This window comes from Acomys russatus, chromosome 25, assembly GCF_903995435.1.
Source record: "Acomys russatus chromosome 25, mAcoRus1.1, whole genome shotgun sequence".
In the NCBI taxonomy this organism is placed as follows: Eukaryota; Metazoa; Chordata; class Mammalia; order Rodentia; family Muridae; genus Acomys; species Acomys russatus.
In genome coordinates, this window is record NC_067161.1 from 51,561,816 (window position 1) to 51,585,190 (window position 23,375).

At 47.6% G+C, this 23,375-nt stretch overlaps 1 protein-coding gene across 1 annotated transcript in view; it reads left to right on the top strand.

Annotated features, from left to right (window-relative positions):
* The window catches only part of LOC127207965 (NACHT, LRR and PYD domains-containing protein 1a allele 5-like), a 34,041-nt gene that overhangs the window by 123 nt on the left and 10,543 nt on the right, over positions 1–23,375 (top strand). The window contains 9 exon segments of the mRNA XM_051167304.1: positions 20–191; positions 4,599–4,647; positions 5,931–6,083; positions 15,999–16,169; positions 16,408–16,572; positions 16,881–17,069; positions 18,421–18,510; positions 21,125–21,216; positions 22,308–22,470. Coding sequence (XP_051023261.1) covers positions 20–191; positions 4,599–4,647; positions 5,931–6,083; positions 15,999–16,169; positions 16,408–16,572; positions 16,881–17,069; positions 18,421–18,510; positions 21,125–21,216; positions 22,308–22,470 — 1,244 coding nt within the window.

The window sequence follows — 23,375 nt, forward strand, 5'->3', positions numbered from 1 at the left end:
ACGCCTAAATCCCCTTTAGTTCCGTCCCACTTCAGAAGCACCTGGGCAGCAAGATGACTCATCAGTTAAGGAGCTTGCAGCAAAATCATGTGGACGAGACTTTGTATCCCGAGACACTGCTTACATGCTGCATGGGCACTATGGCCCCTGTCATTTCAGCTTCGGAAAACTGAGACAGGAGATTCCCCAGGGTAAGATGGTTTGCAAGACTTGCTCTGTGGATGAGCTCTGAATGTAGATGATAAAGTGTCTGCCTCCATGAGTAAGAGAGCAACTGAGGAAGATTCCTCATATCATTTTAGTGTGCTTACATAAACACACACTGTGCAAATCCCCACTCATATATGTCCCCACACATGCAAACATACATACACATATATATGCATAGCATGTGCATACACACACACACACACACACACACACACACACACACACAAAGGTGGCAATAATAGTCAACAGAAAGTGGATGGAAATGGGAAATATTCCACTTAGTGAGGTAGCCTATGCCTACAGAGACAAATGCCACATGTTTTCCGTCATATATGTATCCTAGCTTTATATTTGATTTGCTTGTTTAATTTGTGTTTTAAAAGTTTACTTTAAGGTAATTTTTGGAAATTCCCTATTACATTTTATATTTACATCATTACTCCACTTCTCCTGTGTCCCTTTCTTCACAACCTTTTTTCTGTAATGATCATTACATACGTGCATGCATACATACATTCGTACATACACACATACATATACATAAACATAGTATAAACATACATACACACATACACACACACATGCTTACCACACACAGTATGCGGATGCCATTTTGTGCTGCTGTTATGTCGATGTGTATAATACTGACCACTTGGCACTGGATAAGCTATGAGTGTTTGTCTCTGGAGAAGACTGATTTTCCTCAGCAGCAATTATTGCCTGTAGCTTCTAATCTAGATTTAGGACCATGTAAAGCTCATTGGAGTGTCTCTAGAGGTCAAGAAACTATAATGAGCCCAAGAGATAGGTAGGGTAAAAGATTTGAGGGGTGCAGATTGAGCAAGACACTTGTGATATGAAAATGGGTTCAAAGTTGAAGTGAGTATAAGGATTATGTGACAAAGGAGAGAACTGTGTGAGGATGGGTTAGCCAAAATGGGACCCGCTAGCCCACTTATGTGGCACATAGACCCAGGTCAGCTACACATGCTCTGTGTGCTTCCTGGTACAGCCACCTGACAACTCTGGGCAACCCGTGGCTGCATGTACCACATCTAACCTCCAGGCTCACCTTGGTGAATCTGCCTGTGTCTGCCCACTCTAAATCCTCCCCTGTCCCCAGACCCATCTGAGGTCCTTCAAGCAGGGTTCCATCCCAGGCTGGTGAGGTCCACCTTCTTATCCTCAGGTTCATGCTGGATGGCACATCCTATGTGTCAGCCCACCTTCTGGGTCCATTCAGAAACAGAATCAACAAAATGGCCAACTTTCATTGCAATTACAAGATGAAAAGTTAAGACAGCATTTGCTGCCTCCCCATCCACCAGTCCATAGAAATGTTCCCCAGTGAGAATTACCTAGGTGAAACCAGAACTCAGAACTTACTTGAACACTTACCAACCTCAAAGAGTTAGGAAGTATGGAGTCAAAGAGCTCAGTGAACTTGAGGAGGATGAACTTAGAGAGTAGATGGCCTGAGTGCTATGTGAGAAAACATGAACACTAGGCTGAATCAAACAGCAAAGATAAGCTAGGATTTGAGAACCGAATTCAACGTAGATAGAAATACTGAAGAGAACTCAAGCTTCAGTGAAGTTTCAATGAAATGAAATCAAGCTGAAATGAAGAGGAAATTGAAAACTCTATCCCCAAGGTAGATGTCGGGCAGTGGGAGCACACGCCTTTAATCCCAGTACTCGGGAGGCAGAGGCAGACTGATCTCTGTGAGTTCGAGGCCAGCCTGGTCTACAAAGTGAGTTCCAGGACAACCAGGGCTACACAGAGAAACCCTGTCTCAAAACACAAACACCAAAAAAGCTAGACCTTGTCTCAAACAAACAAAACAATACCAATACTAAATTATAAAACTCAAAAAGAAAGCTTTATAAGTAAGTAGAATAGATCAAATAGAACATACAATATCAAGACAGAAAAGGTAAAATAGAGGAATTAGACCACATTATAAAAATTAAAAACCAGATGAACATTCAAGAAGTGTGGAACTGCCATGCATAGTGGCACACGCCTTTAATCCCAGCACACAGGAGGCAGAGGCAGGTGAATTGATATGAGTTCGAGGCCAGTCTGGTCTACAAAGTGAGTCCAGGACAGCCAAGGCTACATAGAGAAACCCTGCCCCAAAAACGTGTGGGATTGACACAAAGTAAAGCCCATAACTTCTATTTATAGGCACAGATGAAGGAAAGATTCACAGGCCAATGCACAGACCAGATCTTCCATAAGATCTAGAAGAAAACTTCTTCCCAATCTGTAAAGACAAAACCATACAGATACCAGAAGCACACACAATACCAAACAGAAAGGACCAGAACAGACACTTCCCATGACATATTAAAGTTAGAGCACAAAATGTACAGAACAAAGACAGAGTATTGAAAGCTACGAGAGAAAACAACACAAAAGTCACATAGAAAGGCAAACCCATCAGACTACCATGAAGCCAGAGAGAGGAAGGCAGAGGCATTAAGTGTGTGAACCCTGGCAGTGATGGCAGAACTACGGTTCTGTGACTCTTTAGAGAACTCTTTCATTCTCTAGCCTTGATTTTTCTCGTCCCCAGGGTGGGACAGCAGCAATTTTTCTCTCAAGACTGATTGTGAGGTTTAAATATAAGAGGCATACAAGTGAAGCCCTGGGCACAGGGCCTGGCATGAGTGGTGCTCTCAGCAAGCACCTGTGACCCCTGGCCACCTGGGAAGTGAGTGATGAGGTAATGGAGCCTCCCGTCTGCCAGTTCCCTGCTCAGAAAGCCAAGCTGTGTTCTTGTGCTGGAAGACACTGACCCTAATCCCAAGGGCCTCCTGGGATCAGTGCTGTGCCCAACAGCAAGACTCGTGGGACAGGACCTTTTGAGTGCTTCCTAAGGCTCTCCTGGTCCTAGGTGCTATGCTGTGTGTTCACTTTGCACCCAGGGGCTGTTGTATTTGCTCATGTCTCTGTGTCATCACAGGACTTCATTTCACCTAAGCGGTGAATTTTAAACCTTGATCTGGAGGCCACTCCATCCTAGGACCTTTCTGATTGCTAGTGATGGGTTGGAAAGAGGTTTCTAGTCCCCAGACATGTCCGTTGATGTTGGAAGACTGGGTGACTCTTGGCCTGGAAACTCATGGTGTCGGGGTGGGCTGGAAAAGCTTGGTGAGGGTGTGAGTAGGGCTCTCCCAGTAAGAAAGGACAGGAAAGACACAACTGGTTACCAAGTACCCACTGTGCTTCAGACACTTACTTCAGACATTTTGAACCCTTATAATGACCCCGTGAGATGGTGTGATGACTAACATTGTCCATGTCACAGGATCCAGAAGCACCCAGCAGAAATGTCCCTGGGAGGATTTCTGAGGGACACCTTAGGTTAACTGAGGTAGGCCCACCCTAACTGTAGGTGCCACCATTCCCAGGGCTGCAGTCCTGGAGTGAATGAAGAGAAAAAGGGAGCTGAGCGCCAGCACTCATCTCTCTCTGTCTCCCAACTGAACACAACATGACCAGATGCTTCAATCTCTTGTAGCTGTGACTTCTCTGCTCTGATGGACTCTGTTCTTGGTCTGTGAGCCAAATAAACCATATCTTTGTTAAATTTCTTTGTCAAAATAACATGGCAAGTAACCAATAGTCACAGGTTACTAATTTTAATAGGATCTCACTATGTAGCCCAGGGTGGCCTTGTACTCAGACTCCTCCAGCTTAATGTGGGGTGGGAAGAATGGACTTTGAAGGAAAGGCAAGGGTTGCGGGTAGCAGGACTGTCACAGAGCAGCAGCAGGATGGAGGAGCAGAAAGTCATTTCTTAGGCACCGATTTTCCTAGATTCCAGACCTGCATCTGTCTCTATGTGCTGAGAGCTAGGACAGGATAACCTCTCTCTATGAACCTTGCGCACTGGAGAGAGGTGGCTACTTTGATGCTTGAGAAGGGGAAGAGGCAAGGGTGTGGCTGAAGCTGAGGCAGGAGACTACCTTCCTCACTCAGTCCACCTCAAGGGAAGAGACCTCCTTGGAGCTTCAGGACCTCCCTGACCCCAGGATCTTCAGTGCCCACTCAGATTCTGAGCTGAGCTCTGGGTTGTAGTTGTGCTAGGCTCACTGCTGACCCACATGGGTTCCAGTTTCCCCACCTGCCAAATGTCACTTCAGCCATCAGAGCTCAGAGGGGTCATTTCTAGGCTGTGACTCTTAGCACCCCACTATTTCTCCTCTGCCCCTGCATTTGAGTTCCTTGTCCCAGGTCACCATCCAGGTGGAGGCTCACCTATGAAGAGCCACCATCCACGTGACTCAAAGTCCCACCCACAGCTGTCAGCTCATCTTACCTTTGCTTGTACATTCTGACTTGTCAGATACACATTGACCATGTTTCTTCTTTGACAGCTGAGAGGATTCTGGAGATTCATGATTTGAGCTCTGAACTTTTGGGAAGGTAGGCTCCTTAGAAAACACCACACAGGTAGTTGGCTCATAGTTGAAAGCTTTCGAGGATGGTACTATGGGAAGGAAACAGTGGTTGTGTGTTTGTCAGAGAGGCAGCAGTAGGAGCCAGGGAGCGTTCCTGGGGCCCTCCCTGCTCACACTCATGCCCTTCTCCATGGTCACATGGGGGAGAATGAGGCTTCCACAGGTGCTGCTGGGAAACGGTCCTGCTCTAGGACCACGATGTTCACACACGTCCCCTGGTTCTACTCTACCTCTGTGTGAGTCTCCACTGCTCTCCGAGCCTCAGCTTCTTCATGTGTGACTCCGAGCATCTGTCCCACAGGATTACAAACTATAATAATAGCAGCAGTGGTGGTTGCATGGACCTTACTTTATTTTATTTTATTTTTATTAATTTATTCTTGTTACATCTCAATGTTTATCCCATCCCTTGTATCCTCCCCCCCCCCCCCCCCATTTTCCCATTATTCCCCTCCCCTATGACTGTTCCTGAGGGGGATTACCTCCTCCTGTATATTCTCATAGGGTATCAAGTCTCTTCTTGGCTACCTGCTGTCCTTCCTCTGAGTGCCACCAGGTCTCCCCCTCCAGGGGACATGGTCAAATGTGAGGCACCATAGCACGTGAGAAAGTCATATCACACTCTCCACTCAACTGTGGAGAATATTCTGACCATTGGCTAGATCTGGGAAGGGGTTTAAAGTTTACCTCCTGTATTGTCCTTGGCTGGTGCCTTAGTTTGAGCGGAACCCCTGGGCCCAAATCTGCCTATCATATTGTTCTACTTGTAGATTTCTAGGACCCTCTGTATCCTTTTATTTTGCTATTCTCCCATGCATCTCTCATTTAGAGTCCCAATAGGATGCCTTCCCCTCTGTCCCAGTTTCCTGGTAAGTGAAGGCTTTCGTGGGACATGCCCCTTGGGCTAGTATGCAGATATAAGTGAGTATATACCATTTGATTCTTTCTGCTTCTGGGTTAACTCACTCATTATGATCATTTCTAGCTCAATCCATTTATCCACAAATTTCGGGAATTCCTTGTGACCTTACTTTAATTATTGAGCATCTATTGAATATTGGACTCTTTGATGTTTGACATGGATTACAACTTTACTCCCACAGCCCAACGAGACCGTTGACCTTCACATTTCCCAGGAGGATGTGTTGAAGAGGGCCTGAGTCTACCTCAGCCCACATCTGAAGTCTGGCCTTGTCACCTCAGTGTCATTCTTGAGAGCTGGCTTGAACCCTGTGTCAACCTTCTCAGAGACCTGAATGCCTGCTTCTCTCCACTACAGCTTCAGGGTGCTGTGAGGACCACACCAGAACCTGTAGAAGAGGGCGTATACCCTTTCAGTGCTCAGTTGGGGGCTTCTGAGAGCCTTTCCATTCCAGCCTCTCCTGGGGCTTTTGACAGCAGGTTAGTTTGTCCATGGAAACCCTGGCAGGAGGACTCAGTGGTGGTGAAAGGGTCCCAGAGTGATAGCCTGGGGTCCTTAGTGCACTTACTATATACTGGCTCAGGTTTGGAGAACAGTAGCTCCATCTGTTTCCTTGTTTTGAACAGGGAGTCCAAGGCTTGTTGGCCCCTAGGCTGAGCTTCCTCTGAGCCACTCTCCTCCTTGGACTTAGCTGCTGCCATGGTGACAGAGCCCTCAGAAAATGGTCTTACTGGTCTCTTCTGTTGGTTCTTTAAGCAGATGGACTTTTGCCTCTGCCAGACATTTCTGCTCTGGGAATGGATGCTGGATCAGAACTGATGGAGGAGACCTGGAAACAAAAGAAAGCAGATCAACCTCTACAGGGACAGACTCTCCTTTGACTAGAACATTCCAAGGACTCCAGTCTCTCTTGGGGAGTGGGTACCGTGTGTCCAGGTGGCGGCCTTGGCTTTATATGGCAGAAGAGGCAACTGAGGGGAGGGAGGTCGGTGTGTTCTTTACAGTCTTACAGCTGAATGATGCCAGCAGATGCTCTTGTCTCTGAGTTGGCTTTGCTGACAGGCAGATGTGCTTATCACTATGTTGAGATGGGGTTTTGTCAACTTGTCTAAGGTTTCTTCTTTTAGGTCATTAGGTCCTTTATCTGCCCCTGAGGAGAGCTAATTAACTTAATAAAGCTGTTTGCTTATCAGCTTATGTAAGACCTGCTGGTCCCAACTATTGCTTTTGTCTTCATTTCTCATCCCTGGTCCTCCCTCTTACCCCCTTGCCATTCAGGAACCTGACCCCCGCAGGTTCTGGTCAGACAGGAAGGTGCTGGATAGGCTATGACAGCAGCAGGCACAGGTGAATCTAGCGGTCTCCCCTCCTCAACAGCTGGCTCTCCAACAGATGCTGGAGCCCTGGACCCTGGGTCTCAGGTCAGGTCCCCATGTCTGTCACAACAGGCCTTAGTGGAGTCAGGCCAGCACTTACCTCCCCACAGCTCATGGTCTGGTGGACTCTGTTGTCCCACTACTCACCCTGCTGTTCTACGGAGCCCACTCGTGTGTGTGTGTACGTGACCAAGTCCACTCGTGTGTGTGTCCATGGCCGAGTCCACTCGTGTGTGTGTGTGTGTGTGTGTGTGTGTGTGTGTGTGTGTGTGTGTGTCTGTGGCCGAGTCTCCTCAGCTAGTCTTCTTTGAAATGGAAAGTGACTCTGGCTCCTTATCAGGAGGCCAGGCATCAGCGAGCCTGTGCAGATGTTCCCTGAGCCCTGGGTGTGGAATGTCAACATTATCAGGTCGTTTCCTGGTGTGAAGTCTCTGCAGAGACCTGGACTGGGGGAGTCAGGCTTGAGAGCTTCATCTGGGTTTGTAGAAGCCTGGCCTTCCTGAGAGCTGGACTCAGGTCTGAGCTCAGTTCACGCATCTCTTAGTGTGGGACCAGATGTTTGCCAGCAGGTTCCTGTTCAGCAAACACTCCTGGATCTCCTCAAGTTTGTGCTCTGGATCTCTGTGCATCCTCTCCTCCCTGTAGCCTGCCCAGCCACAAGCTCCTCATTTCAGGAAATGCCTCCTAGGCCACAAACTCTGGTCTTTATTCCCTCCTGGGCTCTCTGTATTCTAAAATCTGGTGTTTGATTCTCACTAACATCATTGTGTTTTTGCTGTAGCTGTGTGGCATGTGTGCATGTTCATACGCAGGTGGACTCACATGTGTGTGAATGTGTGTGGCCTGACAGCTTATGGATTTGACTAGTTTAGCTAGCTAGCCAACCTGGAGTTCTTCCTGTCTCCTCTTTCTGAGCTCTGGGATTACAAACCTGTAGCCATGCCCAGCAGGCATTTGTGAGGACGCTGGGGACCAGGGCAAATGTCCTCATGCTTGCTCAGCCAGTGCTTTATCTACTGATGGTCTCCCCAGTCCTGGTTCCCTCTTTTAGACACCTGTGTAGTCTGACTGTTTCTATTGTGCCCAGGGAGCCTGCTGGTCCAGCCAGCATCCTGTATCTCTCTCTCAGCATCCTAACTCTCTCTGCTGATACTTTTGTTCATTCTCAGTCTTGAAGCCAGAGTCACACATCAAATAGGAATGGAGAGATCAGGGGAGCAGCCCGAGTCTGAGGGAACCAAAAGCCCATCTTTAGGAAGATGCTTGTCACTGAATCTTGTGTCTGTTCCTTCATTAAGTGTTTGGGTGCCCTCCAACCAGCTTGTGTTTGTTTGTTTGGCAGCAGCACTGTTCCTGAGGGAGGGCAGAGTTCCCACACTAGCCGTATACAGGAGGGACAACTACAGGAACAAAGACTAGGCTTGGCCTACCCAAGAAAAGTGATGGAGAGACGAGGTGGAAGGTGGGCACCTGGGGAATAAGGGTGGGGAAATGCAGAAGCAAGATGGAAGGATGCAGGGTCACGCATGGTAGGCCCTTGTCTGCAGGTGGAGGAGACATTCCCTCCTGGTAAGCTTCATGTTTGGACACAGGTGAGCAGACACCCCCCTGCTGATAACAACCTACCAGACCCAAATGTGTTCAAAAGATAGTTCCTTGCAGACTCTAACCCACACAAAAGGTGTCAAAAGCTGGCTCTTTGAAGAAAAACACATCAAAGGTGCCCTAGAGACACCCCCCTCCAAATGTCCTGGGAGTGTCTCCTGCTATTCAAGTATGCTTAGTTTAAAAACCCAGAGGTTGGAAGGGTTAGCAGCACACTCCCCACTTCTCCCCCACAGCTCTCTCCCCTTGTCTTTCTAAGCTTAGTGCATTAAAATTTAGTTGTTTGACTCCTGACTGTCTTTATGTCTTTATTTTAATCACGTGTGATCTGGCCATTCACAAGCCAGAGGCTCCCTTCCCCCTCTAGGAGAGACGCAGACTTCTCTTGTCTCAACCCCGCTGAATGCAACTGTCCTGCGCTCCCTCCCTGCTCAGAAGGCCTTCTTCGAGACAGGTTCTGAGGACGGAACCTTCTTCAGCTAGCCTCCAGAAGGCTGAAGAAAACTCTGTAACCAGATTCTCAGCCCAGCCTCCCTGAGAAAGGATCCCAGAAAACATTGCAGCTCAGAGGATTAGAGGACGTGACTGAAGGGAGAAAAGGCTGGCTGGCGAATGAAAGAAAGCAAGGGTTGCTGGGATTGCAGGGACGAGAGGATGAGAGCAGATGGAACATGGGTGACGTTCACTATTCCATGTTCCTCACCCTCTTCCTTTTCTAGTGCCCCACTCTAAGGAGGCCAGTGCTTCAGCCATTACTGTGACAGAGGATGAGGTGGGGAGATGCAGCACAGAAGGGGGCTCAAGAGTTCAGTCTAAGTTCAGGCTAGCCTCTTGAAGGAATCTTCTGAAGTCTGTCCCTGGGCACCACACAGGGTGACTGATTCAGAGCCAACTAGGCTGGAAGGCAAATTACCCAGAGAGAACCAAGGAGCCTCATGGACAGGTGTTGAGGGCTAGACTGATCCAAGACTTTCTTAGAGGCCCTGAGAGAGGACAAAGGGGACATTAGTTCTGTGTCCTTGCCTAGCAATAAACTTGGCAAGGTTTGTCTGAGAGTGGAGCTAGTGCCTTGCAGGAATCAAGGTGTAGTTTTTAGAGACACAATTCTTCCCTGATGGCTGTGGTTGTTACTTCTGAGGCAACTGTGTTGAGGTGTCCTATGACCTCTTTACCAACTTTGTCTGACTTAGGTCTCTGGGGACATTGACCACCCCCATCCCCTGCAAATAGTTTATATGATTACACAATTCATACATACATACATACATACATATATATATATATAATCTATCTATATATTCAATTAATCTGCTTGCTTACTTCACCAGCTTATAGAAGACCCACTTGTGACAGCTGGTGCTTTTGTCTTCTTTATTGTCATTCCTCTCCTTCACTATTAACTAACACCTTTCAGGACCCTGATTCCCTCAGGTTCATGTCGGACAGGCAGGCACAGAATAGACTAAGATAGGAGCAGGCATATGAAGCGTACAGGTGAATCTAGCCGTCTCCCACCCACCAGATCTGGCCTGCGTACTCTCCAAGCAGAGGCTGGGTTCCTTGGTCCTATCTCTATGGACAGGTCCGCATGCCTGCCACAACATGCCTTAATGGAGTCAGGCCAGCACTTATATTCCCACAACTCAAGAGGTTTGGTGAACTCTCGCTGTTCTATTACTTACCCTGCTCTTCCATGGTCATACCGAAGTGTGCGTCCCTGGCCAAGGCTCCTTGGCTAGTAAACATGGTCTTTAAAAGGGGAAGATACTCTGTCTCTTCACCAGGAAGCCAGGCATCAGTGAACTCTGGGCATGGAGTTTCAACATGATGCAGCTTGTTTCCTGTTATGAAATGTCTGCAGATGCCTGGGCTGGAGGAGTCAGGCTTGAGAGCTTCATCTGGGTTTGTAGAAGCCCCGCCTTCCTCAATGAAGGACTCAGGTCTGAGCTCAGTTCACTCTTCTCTTAATGTGGGACCCGAGGTTTGCCAGCAGGTCCTCGTTCAGCAAAACCTCCTGGATCTCGCCATGTTTGTGCTCTGGGTCTCTGTGTGTCCTCTCCTCCTTGTAGCCTGCCCAGCCAGAGGTTCCTCATTTCAGGAAATGCCTCCTAGGCCACAAACTCTGGGTCTTTTTTTCACTCCTGTGCTCTTCATATCTCAAATCTGGTGTTTGGTTCCTACTAAAATCACCCTTTTCTGTAGGTGTGTGTTGTGTATGCATGCTTGTGCATGTGTGTGACCTGAGAGCTAAGGGGCTTGGCTAGTCAACCTAGGCAGCCAGCTAGGGTTACTGCCTGTTTTCTCTTCCTGAGCACTGGCACTATAAGCTCCCCATCCTTCACACTGTCTTTTATTTTTAAAATCATTTATTCAGATGATATCTTGATTGTTATCCCCTTACTTGTATCCTCCCATTCCTCCCTCCCTCTTTCACCCTGTCTGTGACAGAAGGGAACTTCCTCCACCACCATATGGTCACAGCATACCAAGTCTCATCTTGGTAGCCTGCCTATTCTTTCTGAGTGCCACCAGGCCTCCTCACCAAGGGGAAGTGGTCAAATATGGGGCACCAGAGTTCATGTTAGAGTCAGTCTCTGCTGTCCACACAACTGTGGAGAATGTCCTGTCCATTGGCTAGATCTGAGTAGGGGTTGAATGTTTACTGCATGTATTGTCCTTGGTTGGTGCAGTAGTTTGAGAAGAGCCCCCATGATCAGGGTCCAGATCCGCCCATCATGATGTCCTTCTTGTAGGTGTCTAGAACCCTCTGGATCCTTCTATTTCCCCATTCTCCCATACTTCTCTCACCTACAGTCCCAATAGGAGGTCCCCGCATCTATCCCAATCTCCTGGTAAGTGAAGACTTTCATGGGACATCCCTCTTTGGGCTAGTGTCCAGTTATAAGTGAATATATACCCTGTGAGTTTTTCTGGGTCTGGGTTAACTCACTCAGGATGATCATTTCTAGGTCCATCCATTTGTCCTCAAATTTCAGGATTGTCTTTCTTAACATGCTATCTTTCTGAGAAACTTCCCACTCCTGAAGGAACCATCCCCTATCCCCATGACAGTCACCTTGGTCCTGAGGACTTACTCAGAATGCATATGTATGAGAGTTCCTGTTTCCCCAGCCCAGAGGCCTTTCTGTGTGTGTCAATGAAGGCAGTCTGGCCCTGGCACTCACCTCAAAGGCTTCATAATTTCCTAACAATCCCAGCAGCAAGGTGGTTTCTGTTGGAATGACTCGTCTATTGGTGTTGAAGTCTCACACTATTAATGTGTAGGGTTTGATGTGTGATTTAAGCTTAATAATGTCTCTTTTATAAATATGGGTGTCCTTGCATTGGAGCATAGATATTCAGAATTAAGATATCATCTTAGTGGATATTTTTGATGAGTACAAAGTGTCCTTCCCCATCTTTTTTGATAACTTTTGGCTGAAAGTCCATTTTATTAGATACTGGAATGGCTACTCCTGCTTGTTTCTTGGGTCCATTTGCTTAGAAACCCTTTTTTCAGCCCTTTTCCCTGAGGTAATGTCTGTCTTTGATGTTGAGGTGTGTTTCTTGTATGCAGCAGAATGATGGATCCAGATTTTCCATCCATTCTGTCAGTCTGTGTCTTCTTATTTTGGAATTGAGTCCATGGACATTAAGAGATATTAAAAACCAATGACTGTTAATTCCTGTTAATTTGATGGTGTGTGTGTGTGTGTGTGTGTCTTCTTTTGGTTTTGCTGATGTAAAATTATTTATTTCCCATGTTTTCTTGGGTGTAGGTAAACTTGTTAGGTGGGAGTTTTCCTTCTAGCATCTTCTGTAGGGCTGGATTATTTTAAATTTGGATTTGTCATGGACTATCTTGATTTCTCCATCTATTGTGATTGAAAATTTTTTGGGTATAGTAGTCTGGGCTGGCATCTATGGTCTCTTGGGGTCTGCATGATACCTGTCCAGGCCCTTCTGGCTTAAAAGTCTCTATTGAGAAGTTTGGTGTAATTCTGATAGGCCTGCCTTTACGTATTACATGACCTTTATCCCTCGTGACTTTTAATAGTCTTTCTTTGCTCTGTACATTTAGTGTTTTATTATGTGTTGGGAGGATTTTCTTTTTTGGGCCAATCTATGCAGGGTTCCGTAAGCTTCTTATGCTTTATAGGCAACTCTTTCTTTAGGTTAGGAATTTTTTCTTGTATGATTTTGTTGAACTTTTGAGCTAGAAGTCTCCTTCTTTTATTTCTATTATTCTTGGGTTTGGTCTTTTCACAGTCTCACAAATTTCCTGGATGTTTTATGCCAGAAACGTTTTAGATTTAACATTTTCCTTGACTGATGCATCCGTTTCTTCTATAGTACCTTCTACATCTGAGATTCTGTTCTCCGTCTCCTGCGTTTTGTTAGTGATGCTGTGTTTGTAGTTTCTGTTCTCTTACCTCGGTTTTCCATCTCCAGTATCCCTTCAATTTTTGTTTTCTTTATCGATTCTATTTCCATTTTCAAGATTTGAAGAGCATTATTCAACCTGTTTGTTTGTATTTTCCTATATTTCTTGAAGGGATTTATTTGTTCTCTCTTTAAAGGCCTCTCTTGTGTTTCAGCTGTGTTGTGGTGTCCAGGACTTGCCGTAGTAGGATAGGAAGGCTCTGGCGGTACCATGTTGCCCTGGCTCTTGTTGATTGTGCTCTTACACTGGCCTTTTCCATCTCAGTTCTGCAGTTATTATATGTGTAGGTGTTGATTTCTGAGTTTATCTTCTTGGGTGCTTTTCCCCCCAGGTTTTCCCCCCTTGGTTTCAGTTTCCTCTCTATTTTCTGGCCTGAGTAGCCTGGGACTCTGCTGAATAGTGAGTCTTCAGGTCTAGTAGGGTGTCTCCCGTGGGGTTCTGTGGTCTGTGTGGCCTCTGTGGTTCTGAGTGCTAATGTTGCCTCTTGGATCTCTAATACCAGTGTGGCCTGGAGTCCACAGTGCCAGAGTGGCCAGCGGGAAAGCAGGTGGAGTTCTGGGCATCTCTAATACCAGTGTGGCCTGGAGCCCACAGTGCCAGAGTGGCCAGCGGGAAAGCAGGTGGAGTTCTGGGCATCTCTAATACCAGTGTGGCCTGGAGTCCACAGTGCCAGAGTGGCCAGCAGGAAAGCAGGTGGAGTTCTGGGCATCTCTAATACCAGTGTGGCCTGGAGCCCACAGGGCCAGAGTGGCCAGCAGGAAAGCAGGTGCAGTTCTGGGCTGGAAACTCGAGTTCAGGAGGACGGGTTGGAGTTTGCTACTGTTAGATGTGATTTAGGGGAACTTGGCAGGCAGGGAATAGGGTTTGAGTCTTACCTGGTTGAAGCTGGTGCTTGCAGACCTCCAGGAGTGCAGACAAAGTTGTGGACTTGAAAATGGAGCACAGGGGATAGGGTCAAGGCTTTGAAATAGTAAAACCTGACCTCAATGGCACACTTGCACAAGTCACCTCCTTCCCAGAGAGTACCATGAGTTGAACAAACCAATCAATGTCCGTGACGCTGGGTGACATCTAATTCAAAACACCACATCTAGCAAGCACAAGACCCTAGCTTTGATCCACAGCAGAAAGGAAAATTTGTGTAATACCCTTTAATCTTTTCTCTATATACTTCTCTTGGGAAAATTGAGCCGTGCTTTATTGATTACCTTGTATTCACATTTATTTTCTTAATGCATCAAGGCTGTCTTCTGGAACTGAATGTCTCCTATAGTATCATACCGAAGAGTCTTATGAAAACCTCTACAGAGAATGACTTAGCCAACTACATCATTTTCCTAACCTTGGCCTTTTTAGGTTTTTTCCAAGTGTCTATAGTTTTAAAAAGTTATTCCTTGATACAGATGTAATGAGAAGAGGTGGGCTTATGTGGAAGAATTCTGAGTATGTCCAGAGACAACAGAAAAATAGGGCAAGAAGAACCAGGAACACCAGCCTCCTTGAAAACCACAGTGACCTTGGGAGCCTGGGGACAGCCCCATGGAAAAGTGACAGGCTTCAGCTGCTAGTGAGAAAGTAAAGTTGAGAGGAAAATGTCAGCCAAACAAGGCAGGAAGACGAACAGAAGGGTACTGCACACAAGAAGAACAGTTCAGGGATGGAGACTGACTAAGCTAAGTCAAGAGAAAAGACCAGCTCAGGGAATTAGGGCATAAAGGTGGCAGGATTATGACTTCTTCTGTATGTGTCTTGTTATGGCACCTCAGGCGTCTTAAGTAATACAGTCAGTGTAAACACCAACCACACGTCAAAAATGCCCATCTTCGGTGGACAGAGGAGCCTGTGAGGCCACTTGCTTCTCTTTCTGAAGATATGAATCCATTCTCAGCACCCACATCATAGGTCTCACACTACCTATAACTACAGTCCCAGAGGGTCCCAGGCCCTGCTTCTCGCCTCTTCTGCCTCCTGCATCGATACAGTGCACGCATACCAGTAGGAATACAAACATACATGTAAAGTAAAAATAAAATAAAATGTAAATTTTTTTTAAAGATCATTCTTTGTTTGTAATGCTACACTACAACTGTTGCACAACTAGGTATGGTGCTACTCTCTGCCTCTTGATGTTAGTAGCTTAGTCTAGCCTGGAAATCAACATTCTTATACCTTGTAAGCTTTGTTGCTGGCGTTCAGGAATAAAGAAATGCACTACAATTCTGAAATGATCTCTCTGTCTCTCTGTCTGTCTCTCTCTCAGTTTGTGTGTGTGTTTCTCTTTGTTTCTCTCTCTTTTTGTATCTCTGTTTCTCTGTCTCTGTTTTTGTTTCTCTCTATGTCTCTGTCTCTCTGTCTCTGTCTCTCTCTGTCTGTCTGTCTGTCTCTCATTGTGTCCTCTCTCCCTTCTCTGTGTCCCTATTCTTGGAAGCATACATGGGCCATGTGAGCCAGCACAGCTCTAGTGTTTATGATAATGTTCAACATCCCATCCCAGAGCATGCTCAACGACCTGTCCTGACCTCTCCTCCAATACCCCTTTCCAGTTTTGCCTTATGAGACACTAGAATTCTGTTCCAAAGGAGAGCAGGTACATTCACATCAGAGGGAAGAAACGTATCAGAATTCCCATTGTCCCTCTTTGTGCCAGGCCTTCAGATGAGCACTACAGACTAAATAGAAAAGATGCCAGCCATTTTTACAGCCTGTGGGACACCTCCACTGAGTGAGAAACAGACACATGAACTGAGCACACGGCATGCTATCCTAAAGAATGAAGATGAGGAACCACACGGAGAAAAGGACTAAGAAGTGAGGGCAAAGGAACACGTAGAAGGCCGGTGAATTCTGGGGACGGCATATCAAGGCCTGGGGATCAGGTAGAAATAAAGCCAATCTGCTCTGTGGAGCTGCACATGGAGACCACGCATGCACAAGCCATAATCACTCCAGAACCTCTCTCTCCCCCTCAGGGGCAGGTGGACCCCAGTCATTGATGCCAGCTGGAAGATTCTCTTCTACAATCTTAAATTTACCAGAAACCTGGAGCAGCTGGACCTAAGTGGGAATGCACTGAGCTTCACTGCAGTGCAGAGTCTTTGCCACACCCTGAAACACTCTGGCTGCCACCTAAGGACCTTGTGGTGAGTCTGGTCAAGGTTCTCCCCTGAGGAGGGATGGATGACGGGAGAGCAATGGCAAAAACTGAGTCTAGGGTGAGGATTGGTATTTATCAATTATTCACCGAACACCCTTTAACACACATGTAACACACGCCAGAATTGCTAAGATAAACAAGTCTTGCATCTTGGGGATTCTGTTCCTAGATATCATGAGAGAGATTGACATTCACCAAGGAACCCCACTAGCTAATGATAACAGCAACCTATGGTGGCTCCAGGGGAACAAACTTCCTGAGGAACTGGACAAAGGAGAGCTGAGGAACACAGAGGCAAAGTAAAGCACGAGAGAGAAAGCTCCAGGTCCAGGGAATGCCATCTCCCCACTTCCTCCTGCCCTCTGCCCTAGTGACCAGACTTCTACTCTGTTTCTATGGACTCCAGCTTTCTTAAGATTTTATGTAATGAGTGAGAGCATACTCTATTCTTTGTCTGGTGAATATTACATCACATGGCACTTTAAAAATACCAGGGAGCTGTCCTGGGGCAGCACAGCAATGGTCCCCATGTACATTCCCTCACTCCTGCAGCTCATCTGTGAGACTCATAGAATTATACACCCAGACAAGAAGAGGCTCTCCAGAGAGCTAAGCGCTGCCAGGCCAGCATGCCAGGGATCACAGGGGAGACATAAGCCCAGTTCTCAAGAGCAGTGAGCCCTGGAGAAGCTGACAGTGAGCATCTCCCATGCAGGCTTGTCGACTGTGGCCTCACATCCAGCTGCTGCACAGTCCTGGCCTCAGTGCTCAGTGCTGGAACCAGCCTGACTGAGCTGGACCTGCAGCTGAATGACCTGGGTGACGATGGCGTGATGCTGCTATGTGAGGGGCTCAGGAGTCCTGCCTGCAGCCTCAGCATCCTGCGGTAAGCATGACCCTGTGATCCCTTTCTGAGTAGAAGGAGGGGAATGGAATTGGTGGGTGTTCTCCATGCAGCCCCTTCCTGCTGTCTGTAAGCTGCTTTCTCTCCTGTCCGTCCACCTCCCCAGCACAAGTCCACAGGCAGTTTGTAGAGAAACCCTTCCCAGGGGTTGCTGGCCAGTGCCCTTCATGGGCTCACAGGACCACAGAGGCTCCTGACCCCTGTACCAAGAGCCTCCTGGTTCTTCAGCTCATCAGGAAAAGCCCAGATGCCTGTGCCCTGGGACTTGTCTCTGTAAGGCCTTCTGTTTCACCTCTCAAACATAAGGAGCAGCTGGGCAGAGAAGTCTGATCTCTTCCCTCTGGAGATGGCACTGCCCAGATGCTTGGTGCCTTTGTTTCCAGCCTGGTTTCAGCCATGACTGTTCCTCACACACTGAAGGGCGTGACCAGAACTGGCCTCTGCCTTAGGTCTGCCTTCCGGACAGCTCAGTTACATGTGAATCTCATCTGCCTCCTTCCCTCCTGGAGGCAGAACAATCGTGACCTCTAAGGCTCCATCGCCCTCCACAGGGAGAGCATCTCATAGAGCAGGAAGATGACTGTGCGCAGCCTCTCAGGGGTGCAGGAGCCTTCGCCCTCTGCCTGGTCTGTGCCTCACAGCAGGGTGATGGGAGGGATGTGTCCTGGCTTGGGAACCGAGGACTCAGAAACCCAAGAAGAGACTCAACTACACCAACAGCATCAGCAACCCTGGAATTGAGGGTCAGAAGAATGGGACCAGAATTTGCAAGGGTTTAGTGGCTCCTGTGTGAGGACGAGGCTTCCTTCCTTAGCACTAAAGGGCCAGGGGGAGAGATGAAATGAAGACTCTTTTGTTAAAGGTGAATTTTTCCATAAGCCTCACATCCCAGCACTATGTGTTCACTTTGAAGAGCTGCCCAGAATCCTTTGGGAAGCCGGCTGTGACCTCAGGCACAGGAATGCTGATGGCTACAGAGGTGCCCTCTGTCAGCAACAGTGCCCTCACCTATGGCCATGTTCCCCTTCCTGGGACAGTCTGCTTCCAATAACTGACCTGTAGGGAGTGGGTATAAGGGTACAGCCTCTCATTTCAGCTCTGGAATGTTCCAAAAATCCTCATCCTAGATGAAGGTCTCCATGCTTGCCTCATGGACACAGCTCCCTCTGCTCAGCCTGCTGCTCAGTCTCTTTTGTCCTGACTTTTGTTCAAGAATAAGCCTGAAGAAGCCTCCTTACTGGCTCCACCCACCGACAACAGAGTCCTAGACCCTGAGGTCTCAAGATCCTGTGGAGGATTCCAGAAAAAGAACAGCCCTCTCTTGTACTTGCAGGCTAGACCAGGCCCCTCTCAGTGACCAGGTGATTGCAGAGCTCAGGGTTCTGGGGGCAGAGAAGCCACAGCTGCTCATCTCCAGCACATGGTAAGTGGGGTGACACAGACCTCCATCTGGTTAACACAGGCCCCTTGTGGATGCCCCAGAGCTAAGAGGTGGCAAAAGGATCCTGAGATGGTGGGACAGACAAAGAAAGCCAGGAAGAAACCAGGAAACAAAAGTGTGTGTGTGTGTGTGTGTGTGTGTGTGTGTGTGTGTGTGTGGTGTCATACACATACCTTTTTCAAATTTTTTTATTTTTAATTTATTCACTTTATATCCTCCTGCCTCATCTTCTCGAAGTCCCACACTCCCTCCGTCATCCCCACCTAGTCCTCAGAAAAGGGGAGCCCTCCTCCCCTATCTGACCCCAACCTATCAAGTCTTATCTGGACTACCTGCATCCCCTTCCACCATCATCTGGCAATATAGCCCTGCCAGGGGGAAGTGATCACCAAGTGGGCATCCAGAGTCCACATCACAAGTAGCCCCGAGCCCGTATATTATGGGACCCACAAGTAGTCTGTTCTGCCTATCAGCTGTGTCTGACCAGGGTTCTAGGTCTTTACCATGAATCATCCTTGGGCATACACTATTCTCTTCAGCACCCCCACCTGGGCCCTGATTTGTTGGCTCCGTTGGTCTCCTTGTGGAGCTCCTGTCCCCTCCAGGTCCTTCTATCTCCCAATTCTTCCATAAGACTCCCTTCACTCCACACCAAAGTTTGGCTGTGAGTTTCAACATCTGCTTCAGTCCCCTGATTGGTGGGCTCTTTCAGAGGGCTGGCTTCCATCCATTACATGCCTTCCTCATTTCTTCAATCAGGGAAGAACACATGAGCTACTGGTGAGTCTTCTGCCACAGCACATGTGATAATAAATAGTAGCCAGCAGTGAACCCAGACCACTGAATCCGTGACAGCAGCCACCACACCTCAGAGAGAAAGACACAGACAGAAAGGCCCTTAGGAGAAAATCCACTGTGTCTATCACTGCCGCCACCCCAGTACACACACACACACACACACACACACACACACACACACACACACACACACACCTATGAGGTATGAAGCCTCAGAGATGGGACGTCATTTTCTACCTACAAGGGCCATGCTGAAGCCCATATTCTCCTTGTTTGGTGCATTTCAGTTCATGACCATGAGTTCCATCTGTCCTCAAGTTCCTACCTGCTGTGCCAACAGGTGAAATGGCAGGTCCTCTACACATGCCAGAGTCATCTTCTACTGAACAAACATTCCTGCACACCCACTGTGCATCATATACTATTTGGGCATCTGAGGGCACATCAGTGAACAAGGCAGACATGGCCCAGCATTCTTTACCTCTGACCAGCAAGGGGAGGAAACTTCTTCCCTGTGCCCCATGTAACTATACCTGGAAACCCTGTGAGTGCTGTGGTGCTGCCTGACCTCATACAGAGTGCAGATAAGCTAGCGTGAGCTCTCAAAGATGGAAAGTGTCAGATGGTCTGAGAAGAAGAAAATACCAGGCACAGAGATTCTAAACAAACAAAGAGAGAAGTTTTTTGAAGGACAGAAAACCACATGTGGAGACCACCGGCTCTGCCTCACCATCACCTGGGAGATGGCAGAAATTTAGGTTCTCAAGCCCCACTCCATCCCTGCTGACCCAGAATCTCAGATGGGGTAGATTTTTAAAGAGAGATTTCTGATTTCCAGACTGTCCCAATGACATTTGAGCGCAGTAATTTGAGTCACTGGTCTAGAAGTCAGTGACCAGGAAAGGGTAGCATAAGGAGGGCATAGAGGGGACAGGGGACACAGCAAGAATAGTGGACCATGCTGAGAACTTTCTGCTTCTCCACGGGTGCAATAGGAAACATTCCCAGGCCTCAGCCATGAAGTGGCATCTCTGCCCATATCTTGTGACCAGCTGCTATGTAGGAAATACACTGGAAGGGACCAATTAGAAGCAGAGATAACTGTCCTAGGATACAGCAGTGGTTTGGGACACAGCTCACCTCATCCTGGGACTAGGATGAAGGTTTGGTGCTAGAGAGTAGAGACAGAAAGGAGAGAGGTTTTAGGAGTGTTGTCAGGTGATCAGCATTCAGACTGAGGGATTATTTGTTTGCCTTGTGCAGCTGTAAGACAACGTCTGACCCTGGGCACTGAATATAAGGACTAGAGATTGTGTCTCACAGTTCTGGACACAGGAAGGGCAAGGACATGGGCCCTGCATCCAGAGAAGCCCTTCTTGCTCGTCCATCTGATTGTATAACAGGGAAGGCTGAGAGCAACAGGCCAAGCTGTGACAAGTCTAGCCAGGCCACAGAAACATAGCCCTGGGGTGATGGCTTTAAACGCCTTCATGAAGGCTGAGCCCTTGTGACATCATTGCGTCTTACCCTTCATTCTCTGAGCACCGTGGGTTAACTTTCCAGTGTGTGAGCCCTGGGGGACACATTCAAATACTGCAAAGAGGGGTTGAAGTCATTCTGGTTCTGGCCCCATGGATGCCCTGGAGGATGTGGTCCTGCATAGTTATGGCCCAGAGAAGGAGCACGGGCCTGAGTTCAGAGTCAGGTGAGTTTGGTTTTATGTGCAGAGATCGTGTATTCAGCCCTGGTTTCCCTGGTTACTCCTGGCATCTAAAAGAAATAACATGTCTGTGTGTAGGAAGCCACGTGTGGTGGTTCCCACTAAGAACACAGATGGAGAAGAAATGGGTGATGGCCTGACCTCACTCAAGCAGCAGAGACCACAGTCAGGTATGTGATGGGACCAGTCCCAGAGCATCCTGAGTACAGGATGAAGGAGCATCTGTAGGAAGAAGCCATCATCTTTATCTTTCTTGACATTTATTTTTATTTCGTGCACAAGTTCTATATTTATATCATTTCTCCTCCCTATCCTCTCCAAATCCTCCTCTGTTCCAGCCACAAACTCTAAAATTCATGATCGCTTCTTTAATATTGTTGCTACATATGCATGTGGTGAAATGTGTGAAAACATATATATATATAGAAATACAACCTGATGAGTCCATGTACTGTTGGGCATCTACACATGTTCCAGGGTGACCAATTGGGACTGGATAACATACTCTGGAGTGCTGATGCTACTCCTCTCCAGCGGGTTTAGGCACCTGTGGTCTTATACAGGAGTGGGGCATGATGCGATCCCCACATCCACTTTACCACGTCAACTGGTGTTGTCACTGGGCAGATATTGGTGTTAGTGATATTGTGATTTCATGGTTGCAACTTTCCTGTGAGAAAACATTATCTTCAATAAATGTCCTAGAAGTGTCTTCATTTCTATCCCCCCCCCCCCCCCGTCTCTGACATGGAACAGTACAGGGTCTCCTTCAACAAGAGCCCCACACCTTGCAAGACCTTCCACACCTAGAAGCCATTGGGAACACAGCTTCCTCCTCTCCCAGGCATGGAGGCGGCTGCTGCCCCTCTCGCCAGTCTGTGGCTGCATCAGGCTCTGCACCAGGGCTCCCTGTCTCACTCTGACCTGCTATGGCCTAGGACTCACCTCCCTATCCCTGCTCATCCATCTTTTGGGTTCTGTTCTTTTCTCAACACATTCACTTAAGACAAGCTAGGAAGAAAACACCAGGCACGGCTGGGACAGGTGTTATGGGGGGAAGGTTGCTCAAAAAGCACAGTAGAAAGAAAACACACACACACAAAGTAAAAAGCATGCAGGTGCCCTGAGGAGCAGTGATAATAACTGCAGATGCACTTCCTGCTAGGCCTAGGCTGGCCAACCTTGAAAAAAGTTCAGCCATGGTACATTACTGGGAAGATGAGCCTAGAAACACAAAGTGATCACTTTCTGTCTTCTTTAGAGGAGGGACCCTCACAGCCTAAATCCCTTAAGCTCTTCTACTCATCCTCTCCATCCTCCCTGGAAGAGAAGCCTGTGGAAAGTCTGGGGACTGAAGATGACTTCTGGGGCCCTACAGGACCTGTGGCTACTGAGGTGGTTGACAGGGAGAGGAACCTATACCGGTGAGTGAGCTCTGCCTGCCCAAATCTGGCTTTCCCCAGTCCGCTATGTACAGGGGATCCCCACAGAGAGCACCCACCTTGTCTCCAATATGTCTTCTCCTCCCCTCGCCAACGCAGCAGGCAAGGCCAGCGTGGGAAGAAGGAGTTTGGGCCGCTATCAAACTAGGTGTCTTTTTCATAAATAGTTTTCAAGCATTTTCAAACGGGGACCACAAGAACTTGCCTGTCCAATTACTCAGTTCCAGCAACTATTTCCAAATTTGTTTCAACTATTCTCATTCTTTCTTTGTCATTGTTGTCACTGTGTAGTAACTCCAAGACATCATATGAGTTAATCCACAATAATTTCACTATGTATTCCCCAAATTCAGATAGGACCTCGCCTTCCATAACCAGCAACCATTACCACACCAACTGCGCTGATATGAGTCCTTCATTTCATCTAAACAGTCTGTGCTCAACTTTGCTCATTATCTGAACTGTGCTCTTTCTGGTGATTATTTTATTCATGGTGTAAACAGCATCACTCCCTCTTTATATGTGGTCTCTTCTGTCGCTTAGGTTTCCTTAAAATCCCTGTAGTCTCCGCACGCCTGCTGCACTAGCAACCACTGTGAGCCAAGAACTCCTGAAGCTGAGGACATGGGGAGGGACACAGCAGCCCTGTCCTCCAAGATTTACAGTCTCATGAATAATGAGTCACTAAACTCACAGCCATGGTGTCTTACACAACCTGTTACCCTCCTCCAACCCTGCCAGTCCCTGTCTCTGCTGGAGGCACTCTCACTGTAGGCTTCCTCCCACAGAAAGTAACTCTTGACTACCCACCTGTCACCAAACAGGAAGCCTTGAGAAAATCACTAACGGTCGTGGTAAAGCACTGTTTCAGGGCCAAAACTTATCAC